This window comes from Nicotiana tabacum, chromosome 19 (assembly GCF_000715075.1).
Source record: "Nicotiana tabacum cultivar K326 chromosome 19, ASM71507v2, whole genome shotgun sequence".
Classification (NCBI taxonomy): Eukaryota; Viridiplantae; Streptophyta; class Magnoliopsida; order Solanales; family Solanaceae; genus Nicotiana; species Nicotiana tabacum.
Window position 1 is genome coordinate 50173909 of NC_134098.1, and position 20667 is coordinate 50194575.

At 37.9% G+C, this 20667-nt stretch overlaps 3 protein-coding genes across 3 annotated transcripts; 1 reads left to right on the forward strand and 2 right to left on the reverse strand.

The window, feature by feature from the left end:
• The first annotated feature begins 525 nt into the window (after positions 1 to 525).
• On the forward strand, positions 526 to 6140 carry LOC107820514 (cellulose synthase A catalytic subunit 4 [UDP-forming]). The gene is given in 12 exon segments (XM_016646804.2): positions 526 to 682; positions 763 to 982; positions 1330 to 1436; positions 1960 to 2032; positions 2136 to 2295; positions 2739 to 3351; positions 3592 to 3785; positions 3787 to 3856; positions 3960 to 4172; positions 4252 to 4770; positions 4881 to 5231; positions 5319 to 6140. Coding segments are annotated over 12 exon segments (3156 nt in total). The 5' UTR covers positions 526 to 628; the 3' UTR covers positions 5901 to 6140.
• A 384-nt stretch (positions 6141 to 6524) lies between these two features.
• Positions 6525 to 10667, reverse strand: LOC107820515 (uncharacterized). The gene is made up of 2 exons (XM_016646806.2): positions 7296 to 10667; positions 6525 to 7064 (listed from the first exon to the last, which is right to left on the reverse strand). The coding sequence occupies exons 1-2, from the start codon at positions 10591 to 10593 to the stop codon at positions 6700 to 6702; spliced, it is 3663 nt and encodes a 1220-aa protein (XP_016502292.1). The 5' UTR covers positions 10594 to 10667; the 3' UTR covers positions 6525 to 6699.
• A 3364-nt stretch (positions 10668 to 14031) lies between these two features.
• Positions 14032 to 16554, reverse strand: LOC142173476 (uncharacterized). Its single transcript, XM_075239070.1, has 6 exons — positions 16207 to 16554; positions 16004 to 16100; positions 15737 to 15900; positions 15437 to 15580; positions 14924 to 15010; positions 14032 to 14856 (listed from the first exon to the last, which is right to left on the reverse strand). Exons 1-6 carry the CDS (start codon positions 16552 to 16554, stop codon positions 14032 to 14034), a joined length of 1665 nt encoding a protein of 554 aa, XP_075095171.1.
• Between the last annotated feature and the right edge of the window lie 4113 nt (positions 16555 to 20667).

The following is a 20667-nucleotide window of genomic DNA, read 5'->3' on the forward strand; positions in this document are numbered from 1 at the left end:
TGTTTCAAATTATATGACACGTTTTCTTTATTAGTTTGTTTCAAAAAGAATGACACATTTTTACAATTGGAAATAATTCAACTTTAAAATCTCTATTTTACCTATTTTACCCTTAATGAGAAGTTTCTATAACCACACAAATGTTATGGCCCCACAAAGCTACCCCTCATGCTTTTAAGACCATAAGTTTTAAAAGTCTTCTTTCTTTTTTTTCTTCTTGTCAGGGTTCCGACTTTGGATACCTTTGTGTCAAAGCTATGTACAGCCTAACCATTAATCATACAATAATACTGCCATCTAATTACTACTCCGTATAAATAGAGAATAATTTTATGATCACTACTACCATCTTATTAGGACAAAAAAATATAGAGAAGAAAAAGAAATTTTTAGAAAATATGTCTATGAAGAGAATTAGCATGTAGAAGAAGCGAGCGTCCTACCTGTCCAAGTAACGTCTCTTCTAATCAAACCAATGACCCTTCAACTATCAGTTGGTGAGAAATCTGAACCTCCCACCAAAAAGTACACATTCTCCTATCATTTTTTCTCCTTATTATACCCTCTTCTACTCATTCCCTTTCATTGCTCATTCCCCCCATTTGCCTTAGTGGCATCATCTAACACAATGGCTGGTTCTCATTCTCGTAGTGAACTTCATGTTTTCCACACTGGAGATGATGTAATATTTTTATTTCTTCTTAATTCTCCCTTATATATTTTCTTTTGTTTGGTAACATGATTTAGAGTTTTTATATATAGCAGCAGCGACCTCAGCCAGCAGAAACCAGAGATCAGTCAGCAGCTTTGAAGAAGATATGCAAGATTTGTGGAGACGAGATTGGAGTGAAGGAAAACGGGGAGGTGTTTGTTGCTTGTAGCGAGTGTGGATTCCCAGTTTGCAGGCCATGTTATGAGTATGAGAGGAGTGAAGGCAATCAGTCTTGCCCACATTGTCATTCTCGCTATAAGCGTCATAAAGGTGATATAATGATAAAGCAATAACTTAGTACAAAATTAGTTCACTTATAAGGTAATTACATATAATTCAGTATGAGTAATACTAACTAACTTGTAATTATTGATTAAAATTCACTTTTAATAGTGTAGTGTATATATTTTGAATCCATAATATCCGATTAACTTTCATTGATAGTGCAAAATTTGTGTATACTGTCATCAATGGATATGAATTAAACTTGAATTGTTTGCTTTGATCTCTCTTTTGGACGCATTTTCCATCATCTAATTAATATGTGCATGCATGGCCATCAAAACCTGTTTCATATATATGATGCATTGATCTTGAAATTCTGCAATATGGTTTAGGTTGTCCTAGAGTTGCAGGTGATGATGAAGATGACTTTGATCATGATGATTTTGACCAAGAATTTCAGATCAAGAATCATCATACTTCTCCCAACCACCCCCACTCGGTTAGTTATAAATACTTAATTCATTTCAACAATCACCAACCTTATTCTTTTTTCTCTTTTCAAGTTGAACAAAAAAACACCATGTTCCTTTATGTCATCAAATAGCACTAGAGAAAACCTTGTCGATTATTACCATGTGGCATAGAGGTGCCAAAAATCGACCAATTAACTCGTCCAAGTTTAAACGAATTGAATTATTACCTTTTGAATTGATCCAATGAATTGAATTTGAAATGATCCATTATATTAAAATCAGGTCAAATAGTGTAACCCTATTGGTCAAAATGCAACCTTTAATAATTATGTAAATTTGGAAGAACTTGAAAATAGTAAAATGGATTAGCTTTCACGTTTTTCACTAATAAAAGCAAAACGGAAAAATTAGGGGACTTGAATTATGACCCATTATTTATTGATTTGAATCCGCTCAAATTTGACCTAATCCACCCATTAATATTTGCAACCTCTAAACTTCATGCAATATTAGAAATGGATTGAACCCCATGTGTTTGTATGTTGGCAGGAGAATGGAGACTATAATCAACAGCATCACCACGCAAATGGCGCTGCTTATAATCAGTCCGTTACTGGAAGCGGTAAAACTATCTATTCTTTTCCAAATAACAAGTAACTGTACGTTGCGCTTTAGTATACTCCTATTTAATGAAGCATGTCTTTTCAATGGGACTTAAATTACAGTGGTAGGGAAGGATTTGGAAGATGAACAAAAAGAAACTTATGGTGACGCAGAATGGAAGGAAAGAGTTGAGAAATGGAAGAACCGGCAAGAAAAGAGAGGTCTGGTAAGCAAATTGGGTGATGGTGGAAATGATCAAGCTGATGAAGATGATGACTATCTGTAAGTCTTTTCTTTTTTTTTCGCAAGTTCTACGTGTGTGATTAGAAAATCAAGAATGCGTTAAGTTTTTTTTTTTCTAATTTCACCCTTACTACTCCAAGTAGGCATATAATCATCAATTACTCAGTTAAGGAAGAGATAGAGTTAATTTAGTCAAGTATCCCTTATAATTGATGATAATAAATGGTTGTCGCCGAAACCTTATAGTTGAATTTTTTTATTGGTAATGAAGACATTACATTGTTAAAATTAGAATAGTTGAATGAATTTGAAGTCTTGCTCATTGCTGAAGTTGTATATGTAATATGACTAACAAATTGGGTCAAAATCTACAATGTTCCAACATGAAAGGAGTGTGTATGAATTGAAACAGATCAAGCATTAAGCATATAAAACTTGCAGAAGATTTCAATGTTCTAACCATTTCAATAATTTCCAAGCAGTTTGGCTGAAGCTCGGCAACCACTCTGGCGAAAAGTTCCACTTCCATCAAGCCTAATTAGTCCATATCGCATAGTCATTGTACTCAGGCTTGTAGTTCTTGGATTCTTCTTCCATTTCCGGATCTTAACACCAGCCTATGATGCTTATCCATTATGGATTATCTCTGTAATATGTGAAATATGGTTTGGTTTATCATGGATACTTGATCAGTTCCCCAAATGGTCACCCATAAACCGTGAAACTTACCTTGATCGATTGACATTGAGGTTTGAGCGTGAAGGTGAGCCGAATCGTTTAGCTCCAGTGGATGTGTTTGTGAGTACAGTTGATCCACTTAAGGAGCCTCCTATTATCACTGCAAACACAGTTCTGTCAATCTTGGCTGTTGATTACCCTGTTGAGAAGGTCAGCTGTTATGTATCAGATGATGGTGCCTCAATGCTGCTGTTTGATGCATTAGCAGAAACGGCGGAATTCGCAAGGAGATGGGTGCCATTTTGTAAGAAATATAACGTAGAGCCTCGAGCACCTGATTTCTACTTCAATGAAAAGATTGATTACTTGAAAGATAAAGTTCAGCCTACCTTTGTCAAGGACCGCAGAGCCATGAAGGTATCTATCTCTTAGTACTTCATTTGTCTCATTTTATATGACTGTATCGGAGTAGACGTGTTGTCTAAATAGTTAATTTGAATTACATCGTTAAATGGAATCGTGTCAAACATTATCCGACGTCCCATAATGGAAAGTGTCACATAAATTCGGATAGAAGGAGTATCACTTATCAGGGGTTTAAGTTTCTTTGGCTAAATCATATTTGCTGCAAATTGAAAAGTCATTATCTTGTGGCAGAGAGAATATGAAGAATTCAAGGTAAGAATTAATGCATTAGTGGCAAAGGCTCAGAAAAAACCAGAAGAAGGATGGGTAATGCAAGACGGAACTCCATGGCCTGGTAACAATACCAGAGACCATCCTGGTATGATTCAAGTTTATCTTGGTAGTGAAGGTGCACTTGACGTTGAAGGAAAAGAGCTACCGCCGCCTTGTCTATGTTTCCCGTGAGAAACGACCAGGCTATCAACACAACAAGAAAGCTGGTGCCATGAATGCTTTGGTTAGTAATTCGTACTAGTATTAATTTCTGGCTAGCTTCCTTGACATTCTTTTAAGTCTTCTTCGTCGTGTTATATGTAATTGATTCTGTTTTTTCTAAATAGGTTCGAGTCTCTGCAGTGCTGACGAATGCACCATTTATGTTGAACTTGGATTGTGATCACTACCTTAACAACAGCAAGGCAGTTAGAGAAGCCATGTGCTTTTTAATGGACCCACAAATTGGAAAGAAGCTCTGTTATGTCCAATTTCCCCAGAGATTTGATGGTATTGATCGCCATGATCGATATGCCAACCGTAATGTTGTCTTCTTTGATGTAAGTTTAAACGCAGCAATGTGGTTAACAAAGGGTTTATTCTCAGTATTTAATGAGTTCTTTTTCTTCATGGCGACAGATCAACATGAAAGGCCTGGATGGCATTCAAGGGCCAGTGTATGTTGGAACAGGTTGTGTCTTCAACAGGCCGGCATTATACGGCTATGATCCACCTGTTTCAGAGAAGCGGCCAAAGATGACATGTGATTGCTGGCCTAGTTGGTGCTGCTGCTGTTGTGGTGGTTCAAGAAAGCCCAAGTCCAAGTCCAAGAAGAAGAGCATCAAGTCCTTACTTGGACTATATAGCAAGAAAAAGAGAACAATGAATGGAAAGAACTACACTAGGAAGCCATCTGGACCTGTCTTCGATCTTGAGGAAATTGAAGAAGGACTTGAAGGATATGATGAGCTTGAGAAATCATCTCTTATGTCCCAAAAGAACTTTGAGAAACGATTTGGGCAGTCCCCAGTTTTCATAGCTTCCACACTCATGGAAGATGGCGGGCTTCCTGAAGGGACAAATCCAACAACACTCATAAAAGAAGCCATTCATGTTATTAGCTGTGGGTATGAAGAGAAAACTGAGTGGGGCAAAGAGGTTAGAATCATAATGAGTTATCGATGGTCGCTTCGCTAGCTTTTATTATTGGTTTGATGGTCGCTTCGCTAGCTTCTACTAATTGCTTTTCTATCTTATTTTCTTGACAGATTGGGTGGATTTATGGTTCTGTCACAGAGGACATTTTGACTGGATTCAAGATGCACTGCAGAGGATGGAGATCAGTTTATTGCTGTCCGAAAAGAGCAGCTTTTAAGGGATCAGCTCCAATCAATCTATCAGACAGATTGCACCAAGTCCTGAGATGGGCTCTTGGTTCTGTTGAAATCTTCATGAGTCGTCATTGTCCCCTTTGGTATGCCTGGGGTGGTAAACTTAAATTGTTGGAAAGGCTAGCATACATTAACACCATTGTTTACCCATTCACTTCCATTGCTCTGCTAGCTTACTGCACCCTTCCAGCTGTATGCCTTCTCACTGGAAAATTTATCGTCCCAACAGTAAGCGAACTTTTAAGTCATTTGGTTCAATAATAGTGAAGATTAATTTTTAATTCTCTAATGCAAAGATCATGTTTCTTTTTGCAGCTTAACAACTTTGCAAGCATTTGGTTCATGGCTCTCTTCCTCTCCATCATAGTCACAAGCGTACTCGAGCTGCGATGGAGTGGAGTAAGCATTGAGGCCTGGTGGCGTAACGAGCAATTTTGGGTCATTGGTGGTGTTTCAGCACATTTGTTTGCAGTTTTCCAAGGCCTTCTTAAAGTTCTTGCTGGTGTAGACACAAACTTTACCGTAACAGCAAAAGCAGCTGAGGACACTGAGTTTGGGGAGCTTTACCTCTTCAAATGGACCACACTCCTCATCCCACCAACCACTCTGATCATCTTGAATATGGTTGGTGTTGTGGCTGGTGTTTCAGATGCCATCAACAATGGTTATGGTTCATGGGGTCCTCTCTTCGGAAAGTTATTCTTCGCCTTTTGGGTTATTGTCCATCTCTATCCTTTCCTAAAGGGATTGATGGGCAGGCAGAACAGGACTCCCACCATTGTGGTCCTATGGTCAATTCTTCTTGCTTCAATATTCTCACTGGTTTGGGTCAGAATAGACCCTTTCCTACCAAAACAGAAGGGCCCTATACTCAAGCAGTGTGGAGTGGAATGCTAAATGCCGCACCTGGTATCTGTGTGATGTATTCTTTGCCAATTTTTGTTAGGTAGTTATTTTGATTGCAAGTGAACACATTGTATCTTTCTGCTAGTGCTTTGGCTAGCAATAAAGCGAAGACTGGGAAAAGGAGAAGGGCACTCTGTAGCATCCAAACTTGTCCATGTATATCAGATTTTTAAGATGCTAAGCATCTTCTCCTATAATCTTTAATGACATACACCTCAATTTTCACCTCTATGAGGCTGTATTCAAGCTCATATTTCATACACCTAGTCACTTCCTTTGGAGAAATTGTTATAAAATCACATGGAAATCTAGTGCACTACTAACCCCAAGCAGGATTTTGTGGTTTTCTTTTGTTTTATTATTTGTTCCTGGTGGAAGTTAAATATCAGTTAGAGAGTTTCTAATATTATTATTGCTATTATTTTTATATATATTTGGCTTTTTTTCCCCTTTCTATTATTGGATATGATGTTGATATGAATTGAGCTTAAAGGAAGAAGTGAGGATTCATATAGCCGACTCTAACTTGCTAAGGATTGAGGCATCGTTTTTGTTGTTGGAAGTTAAGATATCAATATAATTAGGATTAAAGTATAAGACTTTGAGATCTAACTATCATGATTAACAGGATAATATTATTTCTCTCTCTAGAGAAAAGTGCACCTACAACGTAATAATTCGGCCAGCTCCGATGTTTCATCATTGAAACTATATAGACACTAACACTAGAACTCTGCAGCCTGTACATTTTTCACACCTATACATCAGGCTTGTTATCTCATACTTTCTGCTATTTCTGGAAACTTGTTAGTTTGCTCACTTCTATTGACCCCAATGGCTGTGGAAGGTAAGGCAAAGTCTGAGCAGATAATTCTTGTGCTACAGAACGCATGGTTGGTCGTGCCTCAGGAGTGGTACGTGTGCATGCAAAAGCAATCGTGATTACAAAAACCACTGCTTCTGCCAGGTGGCCAGTGGGTGGTAGAAGTCTGTGGTCAAGAACATCCTTCAAAAGAATTTCTGAAGACAAAGTTGTTGCTGCTGATAATGATATTAAAAGCTCCCCCGGATGCCTTCCCATCATAGTCTCCAAAGCCACAACTCCAAAACTATAAACATCACATTTTTCTGTAACGCGCATTGTAAGGGCAAGCTCTGCACAAGAAGAGAAACAAATGTGTATTGAAACATTTTTCGTTTCTAAAGTAAGAATATCAACTGTCACAAGCTTGTTAAGCAGAAAACTAGCTGCATCAGGGACACTGAAATTAGATGATCCAATAAGGAATTGCAAGGGTTCAAAAGTGAATATCTGCCTGCATTCTTCCAATGAGCATACTGAAAAACCAACAGAAATAAGGATGCATAAGCTAATGAGTAAAATACCTGGTGCCATGTAGCCATAAGAACCAGCAACTGAAGTCCAATTTGATGATTCTGAAGCTAGCAGCTTTGCTGTGCCAAAGTCAGAGAGTCGTGGCTCGAACTCTGACTCAAGCAAGATGTTATTCAGCGATACATCACGGTGCACGATGGGTGGGGAGCAGTCATGGTGCAAGTAAGCAAGTGCATGTGCTATTCCTTGCACAATTTTCACTCTTGTACCCCATCCTAGTTCCATAACCATCTCACTGTCATATAGAACTTTCCCGAGGCTACCTTTTTCTATATACTCATAAACCAAGTACATGCACCCATTCTTGGAACAGTAACCAAAGAGCTTGATTATATTCCTGTGTCTCACCTCTGTCAAAGTTCTAATCTCATTCTCAAAGCTTCGACGACTTGTCAAAGGAATGTCACTTGAGTCTGACATGTTGAGTCTTTTGACTGCAACAACCTGCCCAGATGGCAAAACTGCTCTATAAACACTTCCAAAGCCTCCTCTTCCAATGCAGTTTTTCTCATTGAAATCTTCAGTAGCTTTCACAATGTCACCAAATGTAAACTTCCCTTCTCTTTCCCAAATGAGAGACTCTGAATTCTCATACATCTGGCTGGCTTTGATCTCCTCATCGTAATGCTTAGCCTTCCTTCGAGATACAAGGCATGCAACAAAAATGATTGCCAAAAGTATGAGGCAGGCCACCGGTACAAGTACCCCGATAAGGACCTTTTGATTCTTGTTTCTGGACTTCTCATCAAGGGTAGCCAAATTACACGAGGATAATCCTTCTAAATTTCCACACAAACCAGAGTTTCCAAGAAAAGATTTAGCAGCCGCTCCTTGAAATACTCCATCGGTTGGAATTGGTCCTGAAAACTCATTGTAGGAAAAGTCCATCTCCTGAAGACTGACCATGCCAGATAATGCTGGAGGAATTCTACCTGAGAGGTTGTTATGTGAGAGGTTGAGATCCTCCAATGAGGTCAGCTTAGCCAAGTTTTGTGGAATTGTTCCCGATAGCGAATTGCCACTGAGGTCCAAAAGAATACTCAACCCCATCAAATTGCCAAGTTCAGAGGGAATAACACCTGATAATGAGTTATTGCCAAGATTCAAGCTCAACAGGCTCTCGCACTTCCCAACATCTACCGGTATGTTCCCACTTAACTTGTTTGTTGACAAGTCAAGATACTGGAGCTTAGTTAAATTTCCAACAGACTGTGGGATTCCTCCTGTAAGATTGTTTTTGCTCAAACTGAGATTGTAGAGCTGGCCCAACTTTGCCAGTTCAGAAGGAATTTCACCGGTCAATTCATTTCCTTCCAAAGTTAACACGCGCAGCTCCCTCAGATTCCCTAGCTCAGCTGGGATCACACCAGAAATTTTATTTCCATCCATTCTTAGACTTGTGAGTTTTTCACATTTCCCCCATTCAGGTGAGAGTTCACCTGAAAATTGGTTGTCAATGAGAGAAAGGAAAACAAGATTCGGGTGCACGCCAAATGCCTCTGCAAGATTACCAGATAAGTTGTTGCCTTCAAGCCTTATTCTTTTTAGCTCTGTGCAATTCTTCAAGCAATCTGGTAACTTCCCACTGAATTTGTTCCCATTTATTGTGAACTCTTCAAGAGCAAACTGGCTACATAATCCAGGTGGCAGTTCACCAGTGAAGCTGTTATTTGAAAAGCCGACACTGGACAATTGAGGACTGTTCTTTCCAAAGTCCTCAGGAACGCTGCCTGAGATATTATTACTATATACAGAAAAAAGCTTCAGACTACTGAGATCAGAAGTGATGTCCGGCAGCTCACCACTAAGTCGGTTGGTATTGATATCAAGGGTTTGAAGAGATGTCAATTTCCCAATCTCAGGAGGAATGGTTCCATTGAGAACATTGCGAAAAAGATGCAACGTTATAAGATTGGTTAGGTTTCCGATGGTTGGAGGTATTGTGCCTGAAAGCTGGTTGTCAGAGAAATCTAGCTCCAACAAGTTTTGCAAGTCTCCAATCTCAGAGGGAATGGAACCAGTGAAATTGTTATGAAAGAGGTAAAGATATTTGAGGCTTTTCAACTGACTGATTTCAGGCGGAATTTTCCCAGTAAAGGAATTGTTTTGAAGCTGCAAAGATGTCAGCTCAGTCCAATTGGTAATGAAATATGTTGAGATCTCACCAGAAAGAATATTATCAGACAACCCCAATTCAGATAACTTGGTCAGAGAAGAGAAAGATGGAGGCAATGATCCGTGTAGGGAATTCTCTGCTAGAGCCAAGACGGTAAGATTAGTACAAAGGCCTAGCTCAGAAGGAATAGTTGAATTCAAACGATTCTTTCGAAGATCCAGGTGTTGAAGATTTCTGAGTCTGCCTATAGAAGATGGAATATTTCCTTGAAATGAATTGTTGAAAAGTACAACAACTTCAAGACTAGTGATCAAACCAATTTCATCAGGAACTAAGCCAGAAAACCTGTTAATACCAAGCTGAAGTTCTTTCAACTTGGACAACTTGGTAAAATTTGGTGACAATGATCCTTCAAATGAATTGGATGAAAGATTTAGGTACTCAAGCTTGTCTAAGTTTGTGAATACTGTTTCTGGTATTGAACCATTCAAATGGTTTATTGATATATCGAGGTAAGTCAGATTATGGCAACGGAGTACAAATTCAGGGAATTCTAAGCTCAGCTCATTGTAACCAAAGCTCATATGTGTCAACAGAGGCATATTCCTCAATTTAGACCAGTCAGGAGTTTCTAAGAAGTTTGATCCAAGATCCAAGTACCTTACCTTCTGAAGATTGCTAATTTGATAGGGAATAACACCATTGAAACTATTGTTATATAAACTGAGATATTCAAGTTGTGTTAACTTCCCAATTTCTTCTGGTATGAGACCTTCCAAGATATTGTTACTCAGGTCCAAGAAAGTGAGCATAGAGGCATTGCCAATATTCGAAGGTATGGATCCACTGAAGTTGTTGCCATTGAGATTAAAACTCGTGATACTCGGGAATGAAGTGAAATCAAGCTCATCAAGAGAGCCAGAGAGGCTTGCATCAGAAAGATTGATCTCAGAAAGTGTCCCACCAGTATTGCAAACAATAGCTGTCCAATTACACAAGTTTCTGAAACTGGAAATGGACCAAGAATCCAAGAAAGAAGCAGGAGATAAGTTACTCTTCCATTTGACAAGAGCTTCAGCTTCAGTTCTTGCTGAAGATGTGATTTTTAATGGAAGTGAACAAACAAGTATCACATGTAGAATGCAAACAAAGGAATTATGAAATGTTGTCATGTCTAATACTTGGCTTCAAGAAGAATACAACATTTTTGAGCTTTTAACTCAAAAGGTTTGTCATATATAAGTGGACCACAAAAAGGGATAAGTGGAAAAACACTCATATCCAAAGATGTAGTTGAAAGGTACAAGGCTTAACGGTCCAACAAGATGTCACAATAACACGGTTTCAACTCATTAATTAATAATCTTGAGGATTTTGCAATATCATATTCCACCTTGATCAATAATAGTAAATAGTACGATTTTTGAGTGCGAACAGTTTAGTGCGATAAGTGTAGTAAAATAACTTGCTTGAAAACCAATATTCAAGTACTAGTTGCACCTTTTAGCTTGATTTTGACAGCTGAATTGCCCACAAACCACTCAAAAAAAAGGCAATCAAGTCAATGCTTATTTTTTGTTCACTTCAACATGGTGTTAGTGTGAAAACTAGCAAAAACGTTTATTGGACATTTGTGTTTGTTTGGTTTTCACCCTATAGGCAAAAGCCGAAATAATACTATTATTTTTATTTAAAAAGAATATTTGTATTCAGTCTGTATTATTTGTCTAATAAGTTGACCTGCAGATGCCATGACAAGTATGAGTTGTAATAACTGGATTGTTGACCTTTCTTAGCTCATTCAACAGCCTAAAATTGGAAAAATTTGCGATTGAAAATATAACAGGTCTTCTAAAGGAAACCCATGTGCCGATGGGTCAAAAAGGATGGCTTTTATTTATTTATTTAATGTTATATTAAAATGTGCACCTACTCGTTCTTCCTTCTCTTTGTTTTCTCTGAGCCATAGGAAACTGTTAATAGTTGAAAAATAGTCACCGACACAATTTATTGGCTGATTGATAAGGATATTGACTAACTTCGTTCGTAATATAAAGAAAGAAAATGGCAGTACTAATCTTTAACTAATTGATACTCCGTATATGACTTAGTGAAATAGCATGATAACCCGAATAATTAATTATGGTGCTGTAATAATGAATCCTTGCAAGAAAATGTAATAAACATTCAATGGTGCATTCAAGATTTAAATACAAAAAAGTTTGGGCTCTGATTACATATTTAATTTTATCTTTGCTTATTTCTTTAACACACATACATAAGGGTGTTCGTCGGTCGGTATGGTACTGTATTTAGATATTTCGGTTCCATTCGGTATTCGATTTCGTAAAATGCTATATCAATAACATACCTAATTAAATTCGGTATGGTTCGGCATTTTTTCTTTCGGTTTCGGTTTATTTGGTCTGATAAATTCAGTTTGTTCGGCTCGAATATTAACTAGTGCATAAAGTCATACACTGTAATATTCTTAAGTAAGGTGCTCACAACTACGAAAATAAAAATGTTATAATATAGTAAAAAAATATGGAAGCCAAAAATGTTAAACCTAGATGGGAGAAAGGTCGAAACATAAGTAGGCAATCAAAGAAAAGGGAGAAAGTCAAGTATAATGGGAGAAAAAAGGTGATAAATTGAAAAATGACGGGAAAATAAATTTAGAACTTTAGTATTTATTCTATAATCAATAATATGTTTATCGTGTAACTTATTATATATTTCGGTACGGTATCGGTATTTCGGTATTTTATTTATAAATACTAAATACCATACTTAATACCAATTTTTTTAAGTACTTAAACCAAATATCATACAGAATACCAAAATTTTAGATTTCTGTACTGTAATTCGGTACAGCCCTGCATATACTGCTAAAGTTCATAGATTGAATGCAGTAGAAAAGCCTAGCTGCGAGGGAGAAGAGAGAAGAAGAAAGGAAGAGAGGAAATAAATGAAACAATGCAAACTTTTTCATTCTATTCTATTTCAGTGTTTACATTGATATATATATAAACAAGTAGCTTAGTACTAATGTAACTACCTAACTAACTAACCACTCACATCATTAACCACTACTAACAGACTAACTAATTCGAATATGTATAAATAGATTAAACTACCCTCATGCTCAAGTCACTCCTCTTTCCTCAACACTCCCCCTCAAGCTAGGTGGTATGAAAATATTAAGAACACCTAGCTTGGACATCAGATATTCATGTTGTACTTTGGTTAAGCCTTTGGTTAGGATGTCTGCAAGTTGTTCCTTAGTGGCCACATACTATGTCTTCACCGGCCCATTCTGTATCTTTTCCCTTATGAAATGACAATCTATTTCAATGTGTTTAGTACACTCATGGAACACTGGATTGGAAGTTATTTGAATTATTTCCTTGCAATCAGTGTGAATGTTCATAGGAAGAGCAACTGACACTCCAATATCTTTAAACAATCCAAAGTTTCCAAACTAACTCTGCCATATTTGATGCAATGCTATTGTATTCTAATTCTGCAGAACTCCTAGAGATAGTGCTCTACTTCTTAGACTTCCAGGACACTAGTGAATCACCATACATAATGAAGAAGCCAGTTACTGACTTTCTAGTGAGAGGGCAAGCTGCCCAGTCAGCATCACAATAAGCTGTAATGATGTTCTTCTTCTTAGTAGATAAAAGTATGCCTTGTCGAGGCTGATTCTTCACATATCTGACTACCCTTTGTGCAGCTTTCATATGAGATCTTTTGGGTTTTTGCATAAATTGATTTAGTGTCTGAACACTAAAAGCTATGTATGATCTTGTGACAGTGAGGTAGAGTAGTTTTCCTAGTAGTTTTTGATACTTGCTAGGATCTGGTAACAATTCATCATCTGTTGTGTTGTAACTGTCAGTATGTTCATCATACTCCTTGGTGGTTAGCTTAATGTTGGCTTTAATAGGTTTGAAAACTGGTTTTGCAGCTCTCAACCCAAGTTCAGAGATCAGTTCCAAAGTGTACTTCCTTTGGTACATTAGAATGCCTTGCCGTGACCTGGCAAACTCATTGCCAAAGAAGTATTTCAGTTCACCTAGATCTTTCATCTTAAAAGCCTGTTGGAATTTAGCCTTGACCTATTTTAATAGTATCATATTTGGACCAGTGAGGAGCATGTCATCCATATACACCAAAATGACTATAGTGTTTTTGCCTGTCCCTTTTATGAAAAATGAATGATCATGTTGACTCTGCACGAAACCAAACTTCAATAGTGCTTCAGAAAGTTTGGCATTTCACTGTCTTGGCTCCTGTTCAAGTCCATATAAGGATTTCAAAAGTTTGCATGCTGGTCTGCTCTCCCCCTGAATCGGAAATCCTTGAGGTAGAGTCATATAGATCTCATCATGTAAATCCTCCTGTAGAAAGGCATTATACACATCCATTTGATGGATGTGCAGAAGCAGCAAAACCAAAATTGTCCTGACAGTAACCATTTTTACTACTGGACTGAAAGTTTCCTGGTAGTCAATGCCCTATTGTTGGCTATACCCCTTGGCCACAAGCCTAGCTTTAAACCTCTCCACTTCTTTAGTGGCTTTGTACTTTACTTTGTAGATTCACTTGCATCCAATAGGTACTTTGTCATCAGCCAAAGGCACCGCATCCCAAGTATGGTTGGATTCTAAAGCAGCAATTTCAGCTTGCATTGCATCTACCCACCTGGAATCCTTAACAGCTTCTTCAAATGTAGTAGGTTCTACGATAGAAGAAAAGGCAGCTAGATAACATTGGTACTTGGGAGAAATACCATCATAGGAGATATAGCTGGCAATAGAATAAGGAACAGATTTGTGACTTGGAAGTGTCACAAAGTCCTTCAACCAGATAGGAGCTTGTTTTGTCCTCAAGGATCTTCTCAGGACAGTGGAGTTCTGATCAACAGAAGGCAAGGAAGCTGACACCCCTTCAGAGGCACTAGGAGGCTGCACTGAATGCTCCTTCTTTGAGTTATTATCCTCAAGTCTCAGGCTAATAGAAGTAGAAGGAGAAGGTGTCTGCCCTAAGCTATTAATCTCATATGGAGTTGAGATGTAGGCTTCACCATAAGAAGGAGAATCAGAAGACAAGAACATAGGTGGAGGTGAGGATTGAGACTCCTTAAAAGGGAAGATATCCTCCCTGAAAGAGACATCACTATTGATGAAGAAGCAATTAGTGGCAAGATCCAATAACATATAGCCCTTTTGAGTATCAGAAAAGCCCATAAGAACAATAGATTTAGCTCTGGGAAGAATCTTATCTATTTCTTGAACTTGCTTGGCATAACACAAGCATCCAAGAACTCTCAGATGCTCCAGAGTATGTTCTTGATCATATAGCAGCTCAAATGGGAGACAAACCATTAAGAACAGAAGTTGGCATTCTGTTGATGATGTAAATAGCTGCAAGAACACAGTGGCCCCAATATTTAATGGGAATATGATCTTGAAACCGCAAGGCTCTAGTTACCTCAAGAATATGCATGTGTTTCCTCTCAGCGACTCTATTTTGTAGAGGGGTATATGCATAAGTCTTCTGATGAATAATACCATATTTCTGAAACAATGCATGACAAGTAGAATTTACAAACTCAGATCCATTGTCAGACATGACTACTTTTAGAATTTTGTTGAATTGAGTTTGAACAAAAATAATGAATTGAGTAAGGACCACACACACATCAAACTTTAGTTTTAATAGAAATAACCAAGTTATTCTGGTAAAGTCTTCAACAACTATTAGAAAGTATCTATTACCATCAAAGGTTGCATATTTGTAGAGACTCCAAACATCCATATGAATTAGATCAAAGGCAGCAGTACTTTTAATACATCTAGTAGGAAATGGTAATCTGGTCTGCTTGGCACATACACATATAGTGCATTTATTTATGGTATCAGTAATATTTGTTAGTTTGGCAGGAAACAACTTCTTAAGGACTATACTAGACACACGTCCTAATATTTTATGCCACAAACTAACATCAATGGTAGAGTTATTTCTGCTTGACTTTATTCCAGCAGAAGCCAAAGAGATTGCAGTGAGCTTATTGGAACCATGGTTCTGCAAAAAATACAGTCCATCTCTCTCCCTACCAATCTCTCTCACCATGCCACTGAAGAGATCCTGAAATATATAGAAATCAGGATAAAAGGAAGCAAAACATCTTAGGTCTCTTATCACTTTGGAGACTGACAACAAGTTGAATTTGAATTGGGGCACATAGAAAACTTCTTTAATGATATTGTTGTCTGAAATATGACTATCTCCAATGTGAGTTACTTGAGTGACATCTCCATTAGGCAATAGAACTTTTTTGGGATTAGTGGGTGCAGTTGATGAGGTTTTGGTTAATAGATTAATATCTGACACCATATGATTTGTGGCTCCTGTATCAATGATCCATTCATGTGGATTAGAATATGCCAAAAAAGCAATGGTAGTACCTGTTACATTTTCCATTGGAAATAGATGATGAGGTGCCATTGTGATTGTTGTTCAAAATATGCATGATTTGCTCATATTGTTCCTTGGTGAAAGGAAAACCACCTCCCTCAGATGATGACTTTGCATTTGCAGCACCTTGAACCTGTGAAGCAGCAGAGCTAGCATGAACCTTGTACCTGGTAGTTTTCAGCAACTTGACCTATAGCATGGTGATGACCATAGTTCACAGGCAATGACTGCATTGGCATGTACTGAGAGGCACTATCAGTATATAAAGGCATGGAGTAACCAGGTTCTATCATTACATTGTGTGCTCTAGCTCTCCCTTTCTTTTTGAACTTATAATCATAGGGATATCCTATTATTTTGTAATAATTCTCCTCACTATGACCTTTCATTTTGCAAAACTCACACTGAACATTATAATTCTTTCTAAACTTTGGATTAGAGTTGGACTTAGCACTATAGAGTGTTGTAGAATCATATGTATTTGCATTCACAATAGGAGGAGGACCTAATACTCCAACCGAGGCAGCTACAACTCTTTGGCTCTCATCACCCATGAGCATTGCATAAGCTTGATTTACTGTTGGTAAGGGCTTCATCATAAGAATTTGACTACGAGCTTGTGAGTAAGAATCATTTAGGCCCATTAGAAACTGATATACCTTTTATTTTCGTAGATGCACAATAAACTCCTTTGTTTTGACACAGTCACATCCAAGGGTAGGTATTACAGACTCAGATTCATCCCAAAGATCTTTAAGTTTTGAATAATAAATAGAGATAGATGAGGTACTGATCTCGTCCAATTTCACTCCTCTATTTGAGGATATGAAAACGGTCGATGCAATAATAATACCCAACAAGGAAGTCATGGTCGATTTTTCACAGGGAGCTATGAATGGGTCTTAGGGATATATATTATAGTGTATGAGCTTGAATTATCCCAAATTGCACTTCCACAAACTTGGGTTGTTTCTATGTCTAATTTAAATGAAGGTTACAAATTAGGAAAGTGTTTTTGGTTGGTTTTCAAATGATATAAAAGGCTTAGGGTTATGATATTCACCTAGATGTTCGCCTAATGGGTTGTAAACTTTAAAGCTTGTTTTATTGGTCGGGGTGTATTATAGATATCAACACCCAAGTACCCACTCAATACCTTGCAGTCAGAGAGTGATTTTACCCAATTTGGCTTTCTCAAGTCCAAATGGGTATTGAACAAAATAGTTTATGATAAGCTCAAGTAGGTTTTTACTATCTATAGGTTCAACCTTTTAATTGGGCTTATCAATCCCTCGATTTATCCAATTTCTTGCTAGCCAAGTTTTTCTAGACTAAATCTCTCTTTCTCAAGTAGAGACCAAGTCAAATAGGCGTGAAATAATATTTGCAAGCATTAATTCTCCACATAAAAGCAAGAACTAGGCTAGATAATCAACATCCAACCATAAACAAGCAATAAATCAAATACCCATTAAGTTTACACACTAGGGTTGGGTCACAACCCTAGTGAAAATCTAGCTACTCATGCTTAAATTAGAAGAAAAAGAAGAAGTGATAATTAAACCCATATTGATAATTAAAATGATGAAATCAATATTCAAAAAGCTCAAAATAGCAAAAACTACTAAAAAGAGTAAAAGAAAATGTCTACTGTAGCTGCTGATATCAAAACTTGACCTAAAAAAGTAATATCTTCTATTTATACAGTGCTGGAATTTTTGGACAAAAATGCCCTTTCGGAGGTTTTGTGGCCGCACAATTTCATGTGCGGTCCGCACTTTGCTTCAGCCTGACAATAATGGAAACCTACGGCCGCATAATTCTGAATTGCGGCCGCACTTCTCTTTTTCTGCGGTCTACACATTTTTGAGTGCGACTGTACATTGCTCTTCTGTGGACCACACAAATGTGGCTGCAGCCGCGTAGCTATTCTTTTGCGGCCGCACATTAATTGTGCGGTCCGTACTTCTGTTGAACTTGAGATGCAAGTTCTATGAACTTTTGCTCTTGCCTAGGTTCTGCGGTCTCACATGTCATGTGCGGACTGCCCTTTACACTTGTCTCTTATAGGAGTTTTTTCACAATCTGCGGCCGCAGATGAAAATCTGCGGTTCGCACTTCTAAGTTTTTGTGCCTGTTTGTGTCCTTGAGTTCATATCACTCCTTCTTGAGTTGGATTTCATTTTGGGGGCTCATTTTCCACTATTCCTGCAATTAAGCATATTTCATCAATTTTCGGGAACACAATTAAACGCTTTTGGACTAAAACAAAAGCAAAAAGATTCTAATAAGTAGTCAAAATCTCTACTTATCAACTACCCCAAACTTAAGCCTTTTCTTGTCCTCAAGCAAATTAGGTAATTCCCACCTCCACAAGTTAAGAGTTATTCCTGCTAATCAAAGATGCATCAATCACGCATCAATTGGGATTAACAATTACCCACAACACTTCTAAATTATTAACAAAGCAATGGGTTGAACTTTTAAGCACAAATAGTTCTAATGTGACACTTGAGCATCAAGAGTTGACTTCATTCATCAAGGAACCTCTCTCTTTCATGTAGATCATTGTGGATCCCAAACTCCTCCTCTCTACTCTCCGTTTGCATATCTCACTTAAGAATGTAGCACTCAATTCAAAGTTTTGTGAAAGGTTCACTCATCTCTCTCAAAAGAATGTCACAAGTACGACTTTAAGTATCATAGGCTTGCCCCTCATGTAAATCACCACTAATGTAAGCTCACTCGGCTTGAAATCACATAGGGCTTTTTCGGAATGCAATGAAGGCTTTTGGACTACGATTGGATATGCTATGATTGAATGGGTATCTTTCCTTAAGCACTCTATTTTCTCTTATCGGCTCATGCTTTGCCAACTCTTTGAGGCATTTTCTTTTCCATAAGGGGATTAGAGAGACTTAGCATCACTCTTTCTTGGTCATGATATTTATTTCCTCCTTCTTTGCTTTCTCCATGCTTTGCATCATTATTTTTCTTTGAATCCTTTCAATTCTTCAACTTAATCACTTTCTTTTTGCATTTCTTTTTTTCTTTTTTTCTTGCCTTTCCTTTTCTTCATTTATTTTCTCTTTTTGTGCCTTCATACCTTTTTCAAACTCCTAGTCTCTCCCCCAAACTTACGTTTTTAGCCAATTGTTTCACAAAAGTATTAAGGAAAGCTCGGGTGCTAAGAGAGGGTCATGACAGAATTGTAACATAGTTTTCAAATGAGAAAGGTTTTAGGATCAAATGGGTTGACTAGGGATAACAACATTGATGGGACTTAGAAAATTTCAAGCGGGTCAAGGAGAGCCTACAATCACTTCTCAAGCCAAGCAAAACTTAAAATTTTGCCTAGAGACACATTCGGGGCAAGTTCTAGACCATTCGCACGGGTACTTAGACTTGAATCAAAAACATCTCACCTCTCACGCAGCGGGGTTGTTTAAAAGGATAGAGGTGAGGGCCCACAATGACCATATTCAAGATTGAAAATTACTATGGTTCGACTAACCCCACTAGATGATTGCTTAAGTCAACACAAGAGTCACAAGGTCACTAACTAGAGCTATATCTTTCCAAAAACCTTGTTTTTAACCATAAGCACGTAGTTAAGTGTGTTGGTGCCAAGTGAAGCATGTTTTACTCTTCGAGCCTGACTCAATTAGGTCTTTTTATTCATTATTACTACTATCCTTACCTAAACACCAAAAATGGACTCAATCCCTTAAGAATGTTGTCATGCCATCCATCATTGGGAAGAGTCACCCGGTTCACACAAAAATGACCTTTGGAAAGAACCGTGACATTAAGAAAACCAAAGGCTTATTGTTCACCAAAACATAAAAAGAAACTACAAAATTAAAAAGAAGTTATTAGATTAAACATAGACTAATAAGAAAACAGAATAAAGAAGCTAACGAATATACATAATGAGAGAGGAAAAGAGAGAATATATACATCAAGAGAGAACAGAGAGAATATATATACAGAATGAAGAGAAAGAAGAAAATATTGTCAGTTATTGCAAACCAAATATCTAAAAGTCATCCAAATAGCAAATCAAATAACTCCACCCTCCCCTCCCGAATAAAAATAAGCATTATCCCTAATGCTTAATCAAAACAAGAATAAAGACAGGTAAGGGTGAAAAAGACTCCCTATGTGGCCTTGGACATCTTCGTGTCCATAGCAGTGTCACCGCCCTCAGTATCCTAAAACTAGATCTCATCATCGGTTCTGGGAGTAACTGGTTGGTGAACATTTGGTGCACTGCTTCAACAGTGTCGGAAGCTAGGTCTGGCTCCTCAAACTGGCCAGCTGGTGCCACTGGAGCTGCTGGATCTGGTGGTGGGTCTGACCCCATGAGCATATCAAATGAAATATCGCTAACTGCTACTATCTTGGACAACTCTCTCCTCAGCCTGTCAACTAATTTCTTGGATGCCTGGGATTTCTTCATTTTCTTTACCTGCTTCCCCAGCTCCTATATCACTGCTCCATGTGCTACCAAGGTGTTCATGATGGTTGTCTGGTTCTCCAAGATCTTCTTCAATGTATCCTCTACTGTCGGAGGAATCTAGGGTGCCAGAGTGTATAACTGTGCTGCAACATCACTAGATATGTCAGACATCTTTGCAGTGGTTGTCTGCATCCAGTTGTTGAGGCTCGCTAGTATTTCGGAGACTTGCAGAGTAGATAGTGGATGAGCGGGCATGGGCATCGGCTTCAAATCCAACGTGGAAGGCACTGATGCT

Bases quoted from the DNA above. Each gene is read 5' to 3' on its own strand.
- LOC142173476 (XM_075239070.1), bottom strand. From the start codon at position 16,554: ATGGGCCTAAATGATTCTTACTCACAAGCTCGTAGTCAAATTCTTATG. The intron at 15,901-16,003 runs GTGGTTTTCCTT...AAAATGTAACAG, and splicing joins AAAGTCATCATCTGAGGGAG to GTACTACCATTGCTTTTTTG. The intron at 15,581-15,736 runs GTAACTCACATT...TATATATTTCAG, and splicing joins CTAATGGAGATGTCACTCAA to GATCTCTTCAGTGGCATGGT.
- LOC107820515 (XM_016646806.2), bottom strand. From the start codon at position 10,593: ATGACAACATTTCATAATTCCTTTGTTTGCATTCTACATGTGATACTT. The intron at 7,065-7,295 runs GTATTTTACTCA...CTTCTTGTGCAG, and splicing joins TTATGGCTACATGGCACCAG to AGCTTGCCCTTACAATGCGC.